Below are 20,684 nucleotides of genomic sequence, written 5' to 3'. Positions count from 1 at the left end.
GGCGTAACATCTACATTAATGTACTATCCAAACTTTTGGCAACAGAAGTAACAAATTGTTCTAATAATAAACATTTTAGAGCATACTTAGATCCGCTTAGATCCAGGGACCATGTGATGGCGTAAATAAATCACTTGAATCACTCTTGTAACCGGTTCTTTAAAAAGAGCTGTTCAAAAGAACCGATTCTCCCTACATGAGTCAGACTTCCCATCTTAACACTGGTGGGCGGGGCAAATTTAACTTCAGTGCCAACGTCACAGGAAGTAAACCGTAAAGGCGGTGCTACATAAATATCGCTGTTATTTCAGTTTTAAAATATCATTGTAACCAGCCGTCGCTAAAGTGAGTGCCATTGTTTTGGGTTTATTTCATGTCGCATGTGGACTGAATTTTGCTTATGTCATCACGTATAAGCGGCAAAGCAGAGCGTCAGCGGAAGTCTGATGATAATAATAGAGGGAGGACAATTTTGATCGCGTGAAGTCGTGCAACACAGATCCATAATTAGAATAAATACTGAACTTTGTTCCTGTGTTATCTGACTGGATACTGCATCTAATCCCCGTACAAAGCTCCACAGCTCCCAATCTCTTCCTGAACAGTGTTTGTGTACACGTGAACTTGATGAATCTGCTCAAACGTGCCACCTTCATTTTCTCTGAACAGCCACTAATTCTTGCAATTGGTAAGATCGTTGGTTGGTTTCCCAAACTATGAGTAGGTTGAGGAGAGCGGAATGCATGGACGTATCTGTTCACTTCTCGGCGTGGTAACTGTAACCATAGCGATTGCAGCAGTGTTGCTGTATGATAAAGGTAAATGCCAAAGGAAAGTGCCACATAATAGTGTAGGCCAAATGCTACTTTTAATTGGATGCATTTTCATTATGATTTAAAGTATCGACGTTTTGAGTGAAATCCACGAGTTTTTTGTTTTGTTGTAATTTTTGAAAAGCCTGTTGATTTATGTTAACCAGTATGATTTGAGTATGTTCCGAAGGATTCCACGTGTCAAATGTTTTATTAATGTAAGATTATTCAGCTTGTTGTCCTTTTTTAATTGAGTCGCATATCCTCACACTGGAACTTTTGAACCACGCTTTATATTGTTTTCAGTGTCTTTTTTAAGCTTAGCTCACTTTTCAAACACTGAACACGACAAGCTGAGATTGAAATTGTTGAAGTATTCTTGGAAACAGCATTTTGAAAGCCATTTTACTGTTTTCACCACGGAGCCATGTCGTGGAGCGCACGATTGCGATGACGTGGTACACAACGTTGTGGTGACGTTCTCACTGTTGTTGGCGCGGTAAACACTGGCGAAGTTCTAAGCAGCTTTGCATAAACCAGATCAGTTAATCTCGGGGAGGCCTTTGTCGCTATGCGCTCGGAAACTGCATGAGACGTCGTCAAAACAAGGCCTTGATATCGCCGCCGCCTGTTCGATGCGAAACCGAGTTGGATTCGTGCTTGGTTGCTTCGACCATCATGTTAGTGAATGCAACGCGCGGTTTCCTGTGGTCGGACATGGAGACCAGAGCGCTGTTGAATATCTGGGGTGAGCACGACGTGCAGACGGCGCTGGACGGAAACTTTAGGAATAGCCACGTTTACCGAGACGTCGCGAACCGTTTGTGTGAACTGGGCTTCGATAGGACACCAGACCAATGCAGAATACGGGTTAAGAGCTTAAAGAGGCAGTATTTCCAAGCGAAGGAGGGATCCAGGAAAAATGGGCAGTACCACAAGATGTGCAAATTCTACGACGAGATGGAGAGGATATTGAGCAATAGGTCGTTAGTAGAGAGGCAGGATATTGATAGTGTCGCCGTTGGGGGAGATGAAACGATGGATGAAGATGCTGAGAGTACTGAACTCTTACAGGAGGCTCACATGGATGGCAGTGGTGAATGCTCTTTTATGGAGCATCCAGTCAAAACTGAGTATCCATCCTTCCCCATTCCGGTGACAGTAGGAGGCATGAGTATGTCAACTTATTCTGATTAGCCAGATAGCAATGATCTGCCATCTTTAGCCTAATCAGCCTAGCTTCCTATATGTGTGTGCGTGTTAATATCTGCATGTTCTTCTTTCAAAGGTTCATTTCCAACCAAACAGAGCAACCTAACAAAGTCCAACCCACCCGCAACCTCGTCGAGCAGGCCGCGGAGAAGCAAGAAGCGATTCGCGAACATGTCGCTGGAGAAGCTGATGGAGAAGTTCTTGGAGCAGAGCATGGAAGCGGAAGACAACTTCTACCGGCTTGAGGAGCAGCGTCTTCAGGCTGAGGATAAGCGCAGGGAGGAGGAACATTCCAGAGAGTTGCAGATGCTACAGATGTTGGGCCAGATTTTCACTGGCATCAGCACGTCCTCTCCTGCGCCGCCTGCCACTCCGCAGCCTTCTTGTATACCACCTCAGACTAACCCCACCGTACCCCTCACGCGTCCCTCTTTTGGGAATCGTAACCATCCGCCTGCCTTGACCGAGTTTGCCAGCCACAACCAACCAGCTGGCCCAGGTCTGCTCATGGAAGAGGGTGACACTCAATGTTCGTCTAGAGTTGCCATTTATTTTCAATTTCCATTTGTTATGAAATAAAAAAACAACAACAGCATTTTACCCAATGCTGTAAAATCTGCAACCCCCCACACCTTTTTTTTTTTTTTTTGTGAAACACAAAATAATCCATTTTAAAGAATCTTGACGCAAGTGTTTTAGTTTGTTAGCATTGCGTTCATTCGGTTGTTTATATATATATATATATATATATATATATATATATATATATATATATATATATATATATATATATATATATTTAAAGCTGAACAATTAGAAATGTTTAATTAAAAAAAAACACTAAAGAAGCTAAAAAAAAACTAAAAATTGAAACGCAATGGACATGATCAAATTTTCCATACAATGATGACGGTACATTGAGAGCGAAAAAGCTCCAAGCATAGAACAATCATAAAAGTGGTCCATATCGCTACATTGAAAGTCTTCTAAAGCAATACCATAGCTTTATGTGGAACGTACCAATATTTTAGTTAGTATTCACTGATAATCCCCCAGCATTTGAAATATAATCTGTTTATGCTCCAATTTAAAAATATTGGTAGGTTTGATTTCATTGATGCTAAAACATCATTGGTTCTCAGGTGTATCGTATATGAACACAATACTATAAATTCAATATGTAAAATATAGAATTATGAGCTAAAACGGAAGGGAAGATTTTTAGTGAATAAAAGTTTAAAGTTGCTTTGAAAGATTATTTTGCACAAGCTGTATGGCCTTGCTTTAATTCATATTTTTTTGTGTTTCACTGAAAAACAACAACTTTTTAAAATAAGATACACGCTGAAAAAATAACATGATTTTATTTTGGGTAAATTAGTTTATTTAAACAGTTGTTTTAACAAACCTGTTCAATTGATTAACTCTGTCAACTAGTATAGTATCAATGCATGGAACTGAACAAAGCTACTATGGTTTGTGATGACACTAATGATTATTTAAAAAAACTAATGATTGATTGTGTTCCTCCTTCAGTCATAGAGCGCTCTTTCTCTCTGGGCTCGGCATCAATGGAAAATATCATTCCTCTTGTAAGAAAGACAATTCCTCCACTTACATCCAAAAAACACAAGGGCCAGGATGGACGCATTGGAATTATTGGAGGATGTCAAGAGTAAGTGACGTATCTTTCTCAGGGCTATGCACTTACCAAATTACTAGCTAGGCAGCTGTGATGGAGCTTCAATGGGTTCTGCTAACTCATGGTCAACTAAACTGACATATTTGGAGGAGAGCTCTACAATATAAAAAATATAACTATTGTTTTTTACAATTTCATCCCCATTGTACCTCTTTTTGCGAGGACTGGCTCATTTCTAGAGCTTACGCCTAACTCACTTTTTCACTTTCAACCACACAAGGCACTCTCTGTTGCAAATATTATTAAGAGGTGTTATGTTCTGTGAGCGTTATAGTATTTAGGCTCCTCTGTTTACTCTATGTATATTTGCTTGGTGAAACTTACATCTTTGTATTTTTCTTGTTAGGTACACAGGAGCACCTTTCTTTGCAGCAATTTCAGCTTTGAAAGTTGTAAGTATTCTGTTCAAATTATGTAGTCTTTCTAATCTGTATCTGTCTTTATTCTTTATGGAGATAAAGAATTGGCTTAAAGGTCCCGTTCTTCGCGATTCCATCTTTCAAACTTTAGTCAGTGTGAAATGTTGCTGTTAGAGCATAAATAATACCTGTAAAATTATAAAGCTCAAAGTTCAATGCCAAGCGAGATATTTTATTTAACCTGTTAAGCTGATTTCTAAATTTTGAAAAAATCCTAAGAAATGTATACTCAGACTAAAACAAATACAGTTTGTGAATCCTTTGCACTAAAAGCATAATTATGGTCTCATTTGAAAGCAGACACCTGGCAGTTTACTGTAAAGTCAAAATGATAATATTTTTTATAATAAAAAAAAGCTATAATAAGCTTCAAAGTTTTGTAAAGTTATTAGAAATTTATTTGTATGATATATCTTTATGAAAATAAAATTGAAGTGGGCCTTGGAGAAATCTAGAAATGCACTACAGCTAAAGCCACAAGTCTGACCATGTTATATTTCAGATCTGAAGATGATCAGTCTAAAACTCTGAATTTTATTAAACGTTTTACAAGATCGTTTCATGTGATTTTATTTTGAGATATCGCTGAAATATCAACTGATGTTTATTGCCACATCTTCTCAGCTTTCAGTCGCTGTATTGCCTCTATTGTTTAGAGGTGCAAACTGCCCCATTCAGTTTGTCTCCCCGGCATTCACACTTCTGCGGACTGGTTATGGCTCCAATTATTATTCTTTTGTCTGCATTATAATTACTAACGATTCTCTATTCAAACTGTTCTATTCAAACCTCATTTCTAAATCAAACCTCTCACTTTACCCTCACTGAGACTCTATTGAATGCATTTCGTCCAAATAAGCATTTCAGTAGTTTTACATTTAGAAAATGTTCATAAAAATAAAGTATTTACTCAGTGGCAGGTGCATCTAGGGCAAGCTAGCATGTTAGCTTAGCACACCAGCAAAACAACAATTTATACGATTAAAATCATGTTTTATTCAAAACTTGCTTCATATCACTTTATATTTTATATGTAGAGTGTTTTATATAACAATATGTGATCTCATATAGCTTCGGGTCAAAAAATCTGACAGAAAATATACAATGCTAAAAGCTATGTGGAATAGCATTGCATTATAAATATCATCTATTATGAAACCACCCAACATGGCATAAAGAACACAGACCAACCATATATTGCCGCGATTGTGTGTTTATTGTCTTAAAACGTGTCTATCTGCATAAAATAGCGATCTGACGATCCCAGGGAGCTGTGTGGATATGTCCATATGTCAGATACTTCCTGAATGTCACATGGTGTGTCTGTTCTTCATGTGTTCCCCATGGGGTGAATTTTCAGTAGTACAGCTTTCCAGCGCCCTCCGGCTGCCAGAATGAATTGAAAACACAGCATATCACAGTAGCTGCTCTCATAATCACACATCCGCGGATTTTGGATAAAGATTGAATAAATAATACTTCTCTGTATAGAAATTTGACTCAAACGTGTGAGAATCTATCAATATTTCTCCACATCTGCACACTTTTGAAGTAAAAGCCCTGAGGGAAGTTGTTTTGTCGAGTGTCTTCATGACGACCAAGGAGGATTTTTTTATGAATGGGAGCAAATGACGCGCATATTACAATCAAAAGGTAGCGACGCCCAAGATCATATTCATAACTCCTGGAACATATTAACACATTACGGTCACTATAAGACTTTGAGAATAAAACAGAGGTAAAAAAATTAAACTTTAGTCTTAGATCTTTTTAATGATGTATAGTTTGTCAAGGTAATTACTTACATCTGATAGTAATTTTGAGCTAATTTAAACAAAGAGACCTTCAGTGCGTCCTCGTCCTCGTGACGGTTATCAGGTTAACAGAAGTTCCCTTTCAAAGCCTACAGCGAACGGCCGGTTTGGACTACACCCCTGCACTTCCTTGCTTGAATGACGTCACTAGAACCGTTTGTTGACTAACCCTCCGCCCACAAGAGCACGCAAAATAGGGGGCGTGGTTTTGTTGCTCTCTCACGTGGAGAAGAGTGCATTCAGCGCTTGCATCTCCCCATTATGGTAAGAGGCGGGACCTTTCTGGGCAAAGTGCGCTAAGCTGCTGTCCAATCACAACGCGGTAAGCGCTGGTCCAATCAGAACTCCTAACGTGTTTTTTAAGGAGGGACTTCATAGCACAAGGAAATCATCAGGCCGTTTTTAGGACAAAGAAAACAGCGCTGTACAGATAAGTAAATTGTGTGAAAAATACAATGTTTTTTTACACGCGAAACATGAACTCATGTTATATTGCACACTGTAAACACAATCAAGGCTTCGAAAACACGCGAAGAACGAGACCTTTAATTTCCACATAGACTTATCAAAGCGTTTTCACAAAACTATTAAGCAGCACAATCAACATTATTAAGAATTGTTTCTTGAGCAGTATATTAGAATGATTTCTGAGGATCTTGTGACACTGAAAATGGGAAATTATGCTGAAAAATTCAGCTTTGATCCCAGGAATAAATTACATTTTAAAACATATAACAATAGAAAACGGTTACATTAAGTATTAGTAATAATATTTTACGTATTATTTTTTATCAAATCAATTTATCCTTTTACCAAGCCCACTTTTGAATGATGGTTGCTGTAGTTCCTTCTGTGTGAACGCAAACACATCGCGAGATAGGGAAGTGGCCTGTGTGAACAAAAGGCAGGACCAGTGCTGAAAGGGGTGTGTCATAGTGATAATGCTAAAGCTGAGATCATTCACTAGCTTACTGAAACTGCACACAGTGTACTAGTTTATGATCAAATCAGAAAGAAAAAAAATGTGAGTGTGGTTTCTTGAGAGGGAAATCGCAGATCATGAGCAAACTTAAGACATTGCAGAGACATTACATGTCACATTGATGTCAAATGTCTTTACGGGATGTGTGTAATGTGAAAGCATGTGAACAAAGATTCCAGCAAATCACTGGCAGTGTGAATAAACCAAAATCAAATGATCCCAGGTTACATTATAAGTGTATTTTCTGAAATCTCTGTGTGAAAGCGGCTTTATTCCATCACTGGCCTTTAAACTTCAACTCTTTCTGCCTGTTTTCCAGGGAGCTGATCTGTCTCATGTGTTCTGCACCAAAGATGCCGCTCCAGTCATCAAGTCCTACAGTCCTGAACTCATCGTCCACCCAGTGCTGTGAGCAGGAACTTGTATTCAATGTCTCTTGTGGCCAAGATAAGATTCTTAGACAAGATTCTTTTTTTTTCTTCCCGGAAGCCAGGGATATTTGATTCAGTCTATTGTGCCATATAAAAATTTGTGTGTGTCATGTTGAGAGACATTTCATCATGTTGGTTCTTATGTGGTGCTGTTTCTGGCTGTGTGTTCCTCCAGAGACAGTCCCAATGCTGTGGAGGAGATTGAGAAATGGTTGCCCAGGCTTCACAGTCTGGTTGTGGGACCAGGTCTGGGGAGGGAGGATATGCTTCTGAAGAACGCAAAGGCAAGAGTAATTATGCTTTAAAGGCATCTCTTCCTTCAATTATTCCATTCAAACTGGTAAAGGTTAAACAATTCTCACATAATCATTAAAGGTTTAGTTTACCCAAAAGTGAAAATCCTGTCATTAATTACTTACCCTCATGTCGTTCGACACCTGTAAGACCTTTGTTCATTATCGCTACACAAATGAAGATATTTTTGTTGAAATCCGATGGCTCAGAAAAGCCTTTATTGACACCAATGCCATTTCCTCTCAAGACCCATAAAGGTCCTAAAGACGTTGTTACAAAGCCAATCTCACTACAGTGGTGTTACCATAATTTTATGAAGCGATGAGAAGTGTTTTTGTGTGCAAAAAACACACAAAATAACGACTTGTATAGTGATGGGCTGAATCAAAACTGAGGTGTTTTCATATTTTGGTTTTTATAAAAGTCCTGAGAGAAACTTAATTGCGGATGGTCATCACCTTCCAGACAAGATGATCACAACAATATTATAGTAGTGTTAAAGTTAAGTCCTCTGATTTCATTTTCAATACAATCAATGAAACAACGTCTCAGGTTACCTATGTTCTCTGAATAGGAAGGAGACGCTGTGTAATGACGCTTATGGGGTACGCCCCTGGGCGTGCCGATTGTCTGAAGCCCTTATAGAATCACGCCAATTCATTGGCTGATGACGCAGCGCCGCCCCTCTAGCTCATCACCTTTGAGCTATACTGGCGCGTGTGCCATCTTCTCCCCAGATTTCTCTGCCGAGCAAAATGGCCTGTCAGCAGTGCGGGGAGCTTGGCAGCGTGTGCAGCGTCTCTTTCCCTATTGCGGAATTTCATCTGGACCCCAGGCTGCGGATGCGAGTGAGGCCTGGGCCATCTCGGGTGCACGGTGGGGAAAAAGGAGGATTCCTTCTCAAAAAGAGAGAGCCTCGAATGGAGGGTTTTTCTCAATGAAGGAGATTATCTCAATATTTGCAATTCGACGTGCCCTGAACTGCCTTGAGCACATGGGCGAGGCCCATGTTTGACACATTTACCGTGTGGGTCATCGCTCAAAATGGAGCGAGTACATGGTGGAGGGCAACGACGAAACTCCATCATACTTCAGAGTTCCGCTATCCGTGGTCATCAAAGTAATGAAGGAGAAAGAAGCTTAAATCCAGGTTTTTAGGGTCAGATAAATCGTACGAAGTGAGTGATGCTACCGCTTCGTGAAGGCAGAGAAATCTGGGGAGAAGATGGCGCGCGTGCCAGTATAGCTCAAAGGTGATGAGCTAGAGGGGTGGCGCTGTGACATCAGCCAATGAATTGGTGTGATTCTATAAGGGCTTCAGACAATCGGCACGCCCAGGGGCGTACCCCATATGCGTCATTATGCAGCGTCGAAGGGAACCTATGAAAGAGAACTGAGACGCAAGTTGCATTTAAATGAAATGAGAGCATGTCCATTTTGTGATACATTTGTGATAATGTGCTATTGACGATGGTCATTATAAAGAAGGAAATGCCACAGAATAGAATCTTGTTTAAAGTGCATAAAGCTGCTTGTTTTATTTATTGTTAAATATATATACATTAATACATATACACAACTAAAGGATTATTAGGAACACCAAACTAATACTGTGTTTGACCCCCTTTCGCCTTCAGAACTGCCATAATTCTACGTGGCATTGATTGATCAAGGTGCTGAAAACATTCTTTAGAAATGTTGGCCCATATTGATAGGATAGCATTTTGCAGTTGATGGAGATTTGTGGGATGCACATCCAGGGCACAAAGCTCCTGTTCCACCACATCCCAAAGATGCTCTATTTGGTTGAGATCTGGTGACTGTGGGGGCCATTTTAGTACAGTGAACTCATTGTTCAAGAAACCAATTTGAAATAATTCAAGCTTTGTGACATGGTGCATTATCATGCTGGAAGTAGCCATCAGAGGATGGGTACATGGTGGTCATAAAGGGATGGACATGGTCAGAAACAATGCTCAGGTAGTCCGTAGCATTTAAACAATGCCCAATTGGCACTAAGGGGCCTAACGTGTCCCAAGAAAACATCCCCCACACCATTACACCACCACCACCAGCCTGCACAGTGGTAACAAGGCATGATGGATCCATGTTCTCATTCTGTTTATGCCAAATTCTTACTCTACCATCTGAATGTCTCAACAGAAATCGAGATTCTTTTGTAGCCTCGGGTAAAGTTGTAGCCTCTTTTTCCTATTTGTAGTGGAGATGAGTGGTACCCGGTGGGGTCTTCTGCTGTTGTAGCCCATCCGCCTCAAGTTTGAGCATGTTGTGGCTTCACAAATGCTTTGCTGCATACCTCGGTTATAACGAGTGGTTATTTCAGTTAAAGTTGTTCTTCTATTAGCTTGAATCAGTCGGCCCATTCTCCTCTGACCTCTAGCATCAACAAGGCATTTTCGCCCACAGGACTGCCGCATACTGGATGTTTTTCCCTTTTCACACCATTCTTTGTAAACCCTAGAAATGGTTGTGTGTGAAAATCCCAGTAACTGAGCAGATTGTGAAATACTCAGACCGGCCCGTCTGGCACAAACAACCATGCCACGCTCAAAATTGCTTGAATCACCTTTCTTTCCAATTCTGACATTCAGTTTGGTGTTCAGGAGATTGTCTTAACCAGGACCACACTTGAGTTGATACAATGAAGGAAATTAGTTTAATAAATAGAAACTCAAAATATTATATCTGAACCACATAAACTGTTTTATAAATCATGAAAATATCACAATTCGGCATGTTTCACTGCGTCATCACAAATAAAACACACAATTACCCAATATGCATACAAAATCTTTTAATAATAAGTTAAAGGTTGTCGATTCTCAAAAATGTTCATTGTATTAACTCTTAAAAAATGAATAATGAAACGCAATATGTGGCGGCTGGTGTTAATTCTGTGGCGGGCCACCACAAATTAGTCTATGTGTGGGAAACCCTGAGGTCACACTAGTGTTACCACTGCATCACCCAACTGATAAGAGCTGCAATTTCTGTTGCATATGTGAATCATCAAATGGCTAATGAAACAAAGTTTGAGCTGCAAAGACTAGGAAAACTAACCCTTTGTGGCAAACAAGCACTTTTATTTTTAAAAAAGACATGAAATTACATTATAACTGGTAGTTGGCATCAGAGTAGTACATATTTGACTTATTAGCCATTTCCATTCCCCTTTGCTAATATATGGAAAAAAGTAGGAAGTCTCAGCAAAAACAAAATCTTTTCATTGAGTTGTGACTGAATTACACAGAAAACAAGAGTGCTCATTTTATTATCACTTAAGCTATCAGTTCAGTGTGATACTATAGAAGAACAATGATACATTTAATAAGAGTAGAAAATAACATTTTTCCCTATAAAAAAAAATAAGATTTTTGCACATTACTGTTGTTAATAAAAGTACATTTTATCTGCATATATTCAAGCCCAGCCAAACATGTAATATTATTAGTGACTGCACTGCCAAACAATAGTATTTTTATGGTTTATATAAATATTAAGCTCCAGCTGGTGCCACTGCTCTCAAATGAAAGAACTGCAAAGAACACCTAAACCACACATCCAAATGTCTCATAATGTCATAACATTGCCCAAATGCCCATACAGTAATACGCAAATCAAGCATTTAACTTTTGTCCAGTCACAGAACTATTTTCATTGTGTTCATTAATGCAAATAAAATATTGAAACCATGAACTGATTTCTAAACCACAAACAAAACCCAGCCAAACATTTTTTTTTTGCACATTGCTTCACAGAAAACTCAAGATTTGTTTGTCAGATTTAATGGAGTAATTAAATGATCAGATGATACACACTTTTGACTGCTAGTGTAAATTAAGATTGTGAAAAGTGTATTTTTAGAGAGCTTGCTAACCTCATATTCTCATTTATGTTTATGTTGGTTTAATATAATTTACGTTTGGCTCCATGTTTCTTTTTAGGAGATTATTGAGAGGTCAAAACTCAGAGGAATACCAATCATCATTGATGCTGTGAGTACTGTTTTCGCTAACACTGATCAATAAGCTTTCATACTGGTCATGTTGGCAAAAGCTAATAGATTTGGTGTCCCTAATACATTAGGAGAACTGGGTCAGAGATAATAACTCTGGCATGGCTTTCAAAAATTACAGTATTAATGCATATTGCATGATCTAAAACTGCTAGTCCAGAAAAAAATGGCATCAGTGCTTCACTGATTTAGCAGACATGGTGATTATTTGCTGGATGTGCTCAATAAAATAGTCACTTTTTTATTATTATTTATGTATATATTTTACAGGATGGTCTTTGGTTAGTGGCAAAAGAACCATCGGTCATTCAAGGATATCAGAGAGGAATCCTCACACCCAACTTTATGGAGTTTACTCGTCTGTATGAGGCCATGGTGAGAGTTTCATATGTTAACACACTTGATGTAGCTGCACAAGTTTTATTTCTATGTAATATCTAATTCTCTGTTTGAATCTGATATTGACATTCTTCTCAGACATTGGGGCCCCCATAATCCAACTAAGTCTTAAAATTATTTAAATGTAGTTGCATTAACCTAATCACCAAAAATAGTAATATGCAACTTTAAGTTGACATTATATTTTTAGTTAATTCATTTTAATTACAAAAGTTGTACCAGAGGTACATATCAGCATAGATAAGAGGGCCTTCAAATATTGTCTTAGACAAGAGGTGAATCCAAAATGGTTAAGAACCCATCCTAGAACATGGATATAGACAATCATAAAATACTTAAAGCAAAATTGAACAAACTGGCATAATATAATTTCAAACAAAAATCTGTTTTGGTTTTGAGGGTCGTTTAGTGGGCACGCGCACTCAGTCCTGTTCTGAAAGGTTCTGTTTCTGGTTTTATGTTTTTATTGTAGTAGGCATGTGCAGCCTCAGTACATATTCTTGAGTGATATGTTTTATATTTACGTTATGAAGTTTGTTCCTTCAGCAAATGCGCAAGGGAATAGAAAATCATAAAGGCCCCGATATACTTAAAGCAAAATCGAACAAACTGGCATAATGTAATTTCAAACAAAATCAAGCCTAAATGAAGTAAATTTTAGTTTGTTTCTACAGTTTGCAAACAGTTTGCCAAAGCGAACCTTCCAGGAAAAATTTGCTCTGTCTGGTAAACACCTTCAAACTACCATTTGGCTTTGCATGAAATGCATTTCAAAGTGCTTTACAAGTAAAAAAAATATATATATATATATTGAAGAAGAACATGAAGTTGCAATTCCAATTGAAAGTGACACTTTTTCTGTTTAATACTGTGAAGCTGCTTGGTTTGGTTATTGTTGAAAGAAAAGTGTGCAGCACATTAACATCTAAATGCCGTGTGGGCGGCATCAAGGGGTTCAATAACAGTATACCACTGGTCATGTATTTCAAACTTATTTTTACTCTTAAAAGATTAGTTCACCCAAAAATTCGGAAAATTCTGTCATTTATTACTCACCCTCATGTCATTCCAAACCCGGAAGACCTTTGTTCATCTTCAGAAACACAAATAAAGAGATTTTTGATGAAATTCAAGAGTTCTCTGACCACACAGACACACAACAACAACTTTTAAGGTCCAGAAAGGTAGTAAAGAGATCGTTTAAATAGTCCATGTGACTACAGTGGTTCAACCTTAATGTTATGAAGCGACGAGGATACTTTTTGTGCATAAAGACAAAAAAAATAACGACTTAATTCAGGAATGTCTTCTTTGCCTGTAACTCTCACGTTGGCTTATTCACACAGCTTGCATGAATTGTGTCGGAGAATGTTTTTTGCACTCATTTCTTCGCTTCATAACGTTAAGGTTGAACCATTGCAGTCACATGGACTGTTTTAACGATGTCTTTACTACCTTTCTGGGCCTTAAAAGTGATTGTTGTGTTGGAATCTATTTGGGGACAGAATTCAGAGAGCTCTTGGATTTCATTAGCCTGGTTAAAACCAGACCATTCTCAGTAGTATCTGAGTTATGGTCTTGACAAAGCTTCATAGACAAATCACTTCAAACGGAAGATGATGTAGCTTATGCAGAGCGACCGAGAAACATCTGAGACAGCAAATCTCTGTTCGTGATTTTGAGGATGTTGCAATGGCTTCTGACGACTTTTGCTGTCGTTGTAAAAGAAATATGATTAGCTGGTGTCCGCCACCCCTCCATAAACATTTTGGAAAACCTAATAGCATCTCAGACCAACTGAAACATCTCGGCTTGATGGTCAAACAGAAAACGCCAAGCTCTGATCTCATTGGCCCCCTTTGTAAAGCATTTGTATTGTGATTAGAACACGATTTGCAATATTTTGAAAATAAAATAATACTGATTTTTTTGGAAAATTCTTTAAAAAGAATTCTTTGGAAAAGTCTTTGGAAAATTCTATCACAAACTTTATTCAAATTCAGTCATTTCAGATGTGTTGTCACATTTTCAGACTAAAACATAGTTATCCTAGTTATTTATTATTTTGATCTAGTCTGAGGAAATAAGCACAGAAAGATACAGAGCTGCTGTGTGATGTTAGCACATGATCAAACTCCCCATCCTCCTCTTCAAAGTAGAGGAGAGTCCACATCTGGTAGCCGAGTGTTCTTTGCTCGGGTTTTAACGAAAAGGAAAAGTTTAAATCGCATAAAACCGACACGTTAGCTGATTCGAACGAGTGATTATTATTAGTCGCTGCGCTGTCGTCATCGTGTAAAGCCTGCCCCAACATTTCTGATTGGTGCCGCAATTCCGAGAAATTGGAAATGGGTTTGAATAAGCTCTTTGCCAGACTACTCGCAGAGCAAATCTAAATTTGCCGGAAGTTGTTTTCCCAGGCTAGGATTTCATCAAAAATATCTTAATTTGTGCTTGAAGTTGACCAAAGGTCTTACAGGTTTGGAATGACATGAGGGTGAGTAATGAATAATGGAATTTTTAATTTTGGGTGAACTAACCCTTTGAGTGAAGAAAAAAAAATGACTTTGCCCAGAGTATATTGGGACCTTTACAGAGATCTAATGCATACAGTTGCAGTATACATGCTAAATCGAGCTTTGATTTTCAGCATCATGAGCCCCTGGACAGCACCGACCACAAGAGAAGTGCTCAGCAACTGAGCATCGCCTTGGGCAATCTCACTATGGTTTTAAAGGGGGAAGAGGACATCATTACCGATGGAAAGAACAGTTAGTGGCATTTTGAAATATTTAGACCTTATAAGGTTTTAGTGCACCACTTTCTTTCTCTAACATGTTGTATTTTTACTTGCTTTCAGTGCTGACCTGTAATCAAGAGGGCAGTGGGCGGCGCTGCGGAGGACAGGGAGATCTGCTGTCTGGCTCCTTAGGAGTCTTTGCCCATTGGGCATTCAGCTCACCTTCAGATCTCACTAAAGGGTAGGGCTGTCTTCAGAAGCTAATTGGTGTGCCATTGAATATTGCTTTGAGTTTTAAAAAGGACCAATTATGTTTTTGTTTTTTTTTAATACATTTTCAGCTTTCTTTAATGTAAAATGTTGCTGTTTGAGCATGAAAATGGTTTGCAAAGTTACAAAGCACAAAGTCACTCCAAAGGAAGTCATTCTCTATACCAGTAAGCACTGTTTTTATTGCAGTCTTGAGTTTTCATCCGGAAACAAACGTCACAATATTCCTTATTTCAATAATTCCCACCCAAAGCATACACAAAAAAGGCTTTGGTCCGTTCTTTGTACCTCGCTTAATACATCTGAGATGATTTGACAGATCCCAGATCTTCTTATCATGATTACTGATCTCTCGCTAATTTGGTTCTTTAATTTAATCCACAAATTCATTTGAAATGTCTGGGTTAAGTTATCTAAGATTACTGCGCATTCTTGTGTTCATGAAGAAGGCAGATCCATCGATACTCAACCATGATCAGCAATGCAGCGATTGGCTGGCGGCAAGACAGCAGTGTAATGACATCATATAATTCAAGAAAAATAGCTCAAATGGAAAAACCTGTAAAGAGCTACTACCGCATGTTTGCATGATGGTGACAGGCTGAAAGGTGATTTATTTTTAGTTTTTACAAAGCATTTGCTATTAATAGCCTATTACTGGTGTTATTTATTGCTATTACTTTTTGGCTAAGAAATATTTTGCACTTTACTTTTATTATATTAATTCTGAGCATATAGGATCTTTAGGATGATTATTTTGTGTCTAAATTAAAACTTTGTAATATACTTTAATTCAAAATTCTATTTAGTATTCTAAGAAATCACTCATTTAACCTGGTGAAAAACAGGTTTTTTCAGCAACCCGTTTCTGTGCATGTGCCATTTATGCTAATGAGCTTTTCTCACCCCGCCCCGCTGTTCTTTGGGGGCTTTGAGTGTGAAGCATTGCTTCGACAACAGGAGAAAGTTTGACAACGCGAGTCTCTCAGGACACATCTGTGCAAGTTCAACCGTATCATTCGATATATCAGATATATCAACATCAAAATGACTGCTGTGTTCATTATTACACCCAAGAACAGAACACTACAATCGCTTAGACGCCATTCTGCTTCAGGTATCCACAATGGCGGACAGCTTGCGCTCTCCATAGGACCTCGCTCAGGGAAGTCGTGGAGGGGTGTCCGAACGTGTGACATCACACATCGAACGGCTTGATTTCAGACCGGTTAAAACATATAAGGAGATTTAAAAAAAAAAAAAAAAAAAACACTTAATGGATTTTTATCATTAATGGTTGTGTACAGTCACTACCAACACACATTGATGTATAATCAACTTGTAAAAGTGCATGTACCATTATATGACCCCTTTAAGGAATGTTTGTACAATATTATCCTTCACATTTTCTGCATATTTTCTGCAGATATATATTAAATGTTATTTTGTTTTACATTTAAACCATGTTGATCACCTTTAGATGAGTGCACTTGGCATATGACATTTTTAACCAGATGGTTAATAAAGAGAATCATATTGTAGTTGTTTTTAGGTAACTAGTTTAACATAAAAAAAGATCTCAATTTTATCAGACCAATTAACGAATTAGAATTGTTTTTTTGTTTTGTTTTTTGCAATATCGCCCAGCCTTAATCTGAAGGCATGTTGCAGAGAAACTGACTTTAGGGACCATCAGAACAGCTCGTTTGCTCAATATAGAGCTATAAGGCCATCTAGTGGCAAGAGTCATGAAATATCATGTTATCTTTTTCCACAAGAGGTCAGCAAAGACACCCAATGGAAGAGATTCTGAGCTGAATCACTCTGCACACCAGAAATGTCTGAAATGGCGCTGCTGCTGCTAGGTGACATGCAGGAAAGGCATATACTTTGTTAAACATAACTATATAGCCTACTGATACAGCAAAGACAATGTCGGCAGTATTTACGGCAAAATATTCTGTAGCCTATTTCTTTCTGTATTGACAGGTGCAATATTTGAAAATCAATAATTATTTTTGTCACCCTAGAGACTTTCAAACATCAAAATGTAATTTATTCATGTGTATTTGTGTCAAAATGTCAGACCTTTTTTTCTTTCTTTTTTTTTCTTTTTTTTTTTTGTCTGGAAATTATTCCAACTCTCTTGTGTATAGCGTGAAAAGTAGGTGTCAGTTCTATTTCTAGCATGCATGTATTTACAGCCTGTCGCGCAGGCATTGTGCAAGCTCTAACCTGTTAACATGGGAGCTGAAATAAAAAGGGACATGCCACACAGCTGAAACGCTTAAGCCACACAGCCAGTGTGTAGGCGGCCTAAGTGTAATTTCTAAGTCATTGCTGAACATTGTTGATATTAGAAATCTACCCAAACAAACACATCCCTTTCTGCATTGCTCCACCTCTAAAGCGCACTCTCCACTCCTAACGGGAATGGCCTCAAACCCCTATCTCTGGCATGCAAGGTGGGGGCACTAACAAGGACGTTAAACAGTAAACACCGCATTCTCAAGCTTTCATCAGCCTGAACAACTCACTAGCTGAGAGTGGATGTCTGTTTATTATAACAGAAGCACAACAAAAATATTTGTTTCATGACAAACAAAGTGAAGAAGATGAATGAACGACAAAGCACAAAAAATAACAAGTACACAATAATAAATACAAGCAAGTAGGGGTGTGACGAAATGCTTGTCTCACGAGACGAGACACGAGATCGGGTTCACGAGAACGAGACGAGAATTTTTTTTTTTTTTTTTTTGCATTCTATTTTTAGGAAATCCACAATGATAAAATGCATGACTAGAAATTAAAAATTGTTTGCATGTGCATTTGAAATCATTTTGTAATAAATGTAATTTCAGTTAATTTCTTAATATGAATTATCATGTACAGTAAAAGACAATAGTAGGCTATTCTTTCCTGTATGATTGTCTCTTCAGACCTTACCGTGCGTTCACACCGGCCGGCGAGAGCGTCAAAATTCGCTCTTGCCGCCCTACAAACGACGCTGTAGAAAGCTTTGTGGACGCACTGCTGCTCTGACATAGATTGAATGTTTATTATTTTTTTAAACTATTTAAAGAGGCCGCAAATCAAACAAGCGTGTTGATGGATAGACTGACCACAAGTAGGGTTTAAGTTAACCTCATGAAACTGTTTAAATGTGAAAGTAAGAATGAATTGCATACCCGCTGAACAACGAGCGTTCTAGCGCCTATAAAATAGTGTTGCGCGACCTCTTAACAAATTACACATCACTATGAATGATCTTGTCATAAACGATAGAGAAACCCACACAGCAATGATACATTTCTCTTACATTTTGGGAACTAATGTCGTCGGAACCAAAGTTTATATGCCTGCGTTCTCTGGATTTCTCTCAAGCGCAGCACTTCTACATTTTCATTACCATAAAGTTGAGCTGATTTCAACTCATCGACGCCCAAATCGTTCAAGACGTGCCGCTCTTGCCGGAGCTCGCCGCTCGGCTCCCATTGAAAATGAATGACTTCTTTTTTCTCTTCTCCACTGTCATACACCCCCATAATGCTGATTGTTGTCGTCCAACAAGCTTTTAAACATTTTTTTTCAAATATCGCTTGCCCCACCTTTAAAAGAGTTAAGCATTAAATTGGGAGTTATTTTGAATTTAAGTTGTAAAAATGTGAAGACTGTGGTTTAATAAAATATTTATTGATTGACAAAATCTAGTAATTTTAAAGGGAAATAAAATCTCCACAAAAAAAAAAGCTTTCTGGACTAATTTTAGGGCGTCAGGTCAATTTGACCCATGAGGGAAGGATTTGTTACAGTCCGAGGGAAGGATGACTGTTAACCTATTCTAGTAGAACTCAAAAACAAAATCAACACTTGGTAAAAGGTCATATGGCTTCTTTAATAGTAAATGTTTCTCTTTTTTTCACAGCATGAATCCCTCGCTGGTAGCTGCATTCGGTGCTACGACTCTAACAAGGCAATGTAATCGCCAGGCCTTCCACAAACACAGCAGATCAACCACCACCTCTGACATGATCCAGGAGATAAGCAGCGCTTTCAAAAAGTTGTTTGAAAGCTAAACTGTGTGTTTAATCCTATTCATCATTTCATGGTCATTATAAAGACTAAAGGTCTGCATCTCAACGCTACTAAATAAACATGAAGTACATTGTTGAGCATCCATGTTCTTTTCCTTTTTATTTTAAAGTGCCTCTTGTAGTTCTGCAATACAGTATCAACAACGTGTCCACTTTCATATCTGTGTGGTGGCCCTCCATAAACATCCAAACACTTTTTTTTTGTACATTTTTTTTTTTTAAACGTGTATGTCTATAGATGTGTTTGCAAGTGTTTAGATTTGTATATGATAACACTGTCCCTCTATGAATGGATTGCTGTCTTACTCCCAGCTGCAATTTAATTTGGTTTGCTTGAAAAATGTTAACTTTCAAGTATTCAAAAAATAACCTTTTATAGTGGATGTTCTCCTTACGATAAGCTGTTTAACGCCTTGTTTTCTGTCAATAACTCACAATCCCTATTTAGTATGTGGGTCAAATTACAAATAATTGAAAGTGGCTGTCACTTTTGGCTATAGTTTGTTATTCTACATATTAAACTAACATGAAAGTTTTACTTATAACTGTTTATCTTTTGTATTCCCTCTGTGAATAATGAATGTGTCTAGATGTGATTTAGTTTTTGGTTGGTTCAATAGAGAATTCAAAAAGTGTTCAGTTTTAAAGGCATTCCTGATAGGCTATGTGGTTTTAAATTTCTTAAACCATGGAGTAGGAGGCTTTTATTTGGTAAATGCATACTTATTGCTCGTTTGCAATACTTGGAAAAAGTGTGGTTTTTAACTTGAGCCAACAAAAATGTAATCTATTCTTAATCATACAAAAAACGGGGTAAAATGTATTTCGATTACACTTTAAGGTGTCTTTTGTTACACTGTAATTATACATTTAAGTGCTGAGTAATATGAAATAGTAACTTTTCACAGACAAGGTTTAAGACATGATTCAAAGTCATTAGGTCCCAGACTAACATGCATGTTAGATCCTTTTTAATTCAAAGCAACACATTTTTATATATCGCAGTGCAAGTTTTTTCGAGTTAAAACGGCTTCCCAACATGCATGTTTTGTCTCAAGGTGCACAACAGGAATGTTTCTTTATAAGGTATGTTTATAAAAGCTACTTAAATGTCCCAATTATACTAAGGTTTAATTATGGCTTAATCTTAGCCCTGTATGTGAAGCCAGGCCTAAATGTTCTTAGTTTTAGGATTAGAGTTTGGGTTGGGGTTAGTTGCCTGTAATTATGCATAATTTAGTTATCACTATAGTAACTAAAGGTGTTACCGTATTTATTTTCTTATATAGGTAATTTATGGTAGCAGTAATAAGATGGTGATAGCTAAACATACTTTTAAAATATATTTTCATGTGAGGTTCCTGCCACATCAAAGGTTCTTGCGAGCGCCACACCACCACGTTCAGATTGAAAAGCGCATGCGTGATTCTATACTCCGGATCCTCGGGTATCCGTTTCTGGTTTTGTCTATTTTCT

At 38.0% G+C, this 20,684-nt stretch overlaps 1 protein-coding gene across 7 annotated transcripts; it reads left to right on the top strand.

Annotated features, from left to right (window-relative positions):
* The first annotated feature begins 254 nt into the window (after nucleotides 1-254).
* Nucleotides 255-19,746, top strand: naxd (NAD(P)HX dehydratase). 7 transcript variants are annotated; one of them, XM_067443422.1, is made up of 11 exons: nucleotides 255-345; nucleotides 2,101-2,553; nucleotides 3,561-3,699; nucleotides 4,073-4,118; nucleotides 7,261-7,349; nucleotides 7,548-7,656; nucleotides 11,632-11,682; nucleotides 11,973-12,077; nucleotides 14,752-14,872; nucleotides 14,962-15,082; nucleotides 19,040-19,746. In XM_067443422.1, exons 2-11 carry the CDS (start codon nucleotides 2,196-2,198, stop codon nucleotides 19,188-19,190), a joined length of 1,290 nt encoding a protein of 429 aa, XP_067299523.1. In that variant the 5' UTR covers nucleotides 255-345; nucleotides 2,101-2,195; the 3' UTR covers nucleotides 19,191-19,746. The 7 variants fall into 7 exon arrangements, with proteins under 7 accessions (XP_067299523.1, XP_067299522.1, XP_067299525.1 ...); XM_067443421.1 differs by lacking the exon at nucleotides 255-345 and adding an exon at nucleotides 352-688; XM_067443420.1 differs by lacking the exon at nucleotides 255-345 and adding an exon at nucleotides 681-818.
* The last annotated feature ends 938 nt before the right edge of the window (nucleotides 19,747-20,684 follow it).

The sequence above is a fragment of the Pseudorasbora parva genome, chromosome 5 (genome assembly GCF_024679245.1).
Source record: "Pseudorasbora parva isolate DD20220531a chromosome 5, ASM2467924v1, whole genome shotgun sequence".
NCBI classification, from domain to species: Eukaryota; Metazoa; Chordata; class Actinopteri; order Cypriniformes; family Gobionidae; genus Pseudorasbora; species Pseudorasbora parva.
The sequence above is the reverse complement of the archived record's forward strand: the minus strand, read 5'-3'. Positions and strand labels throughout refer to the sequence as shown.

What these genes read in the sequence shown, in the direction of transcription:
- naxd (XM_067443418.1), top strand. Translation starts at nt 1,401, where the DNA reads ATGAGACGTCGTCAAAACAAGGCCTTGATATCGCCGCCGCCTGTTCGA. An exon ending in GGAAGAGGGTGACACTCAAT is followed by an intron (nt 2,554 to 3,560) that starts GTTCGTCTAGAG and finishes TTCCTCCTTCAG; the next exon opens with TCATAGAGCGCTCTTTCTCT. An exon ending in CCTTCAGATCTCACTAAAGG is followed by an intron (nt 15,083 to 19,039) that starts GTAGGGCTGTCT and finishes TTTTTTTCACAG; the next exon opens with CATGAATCCCTCGCTGGTAG.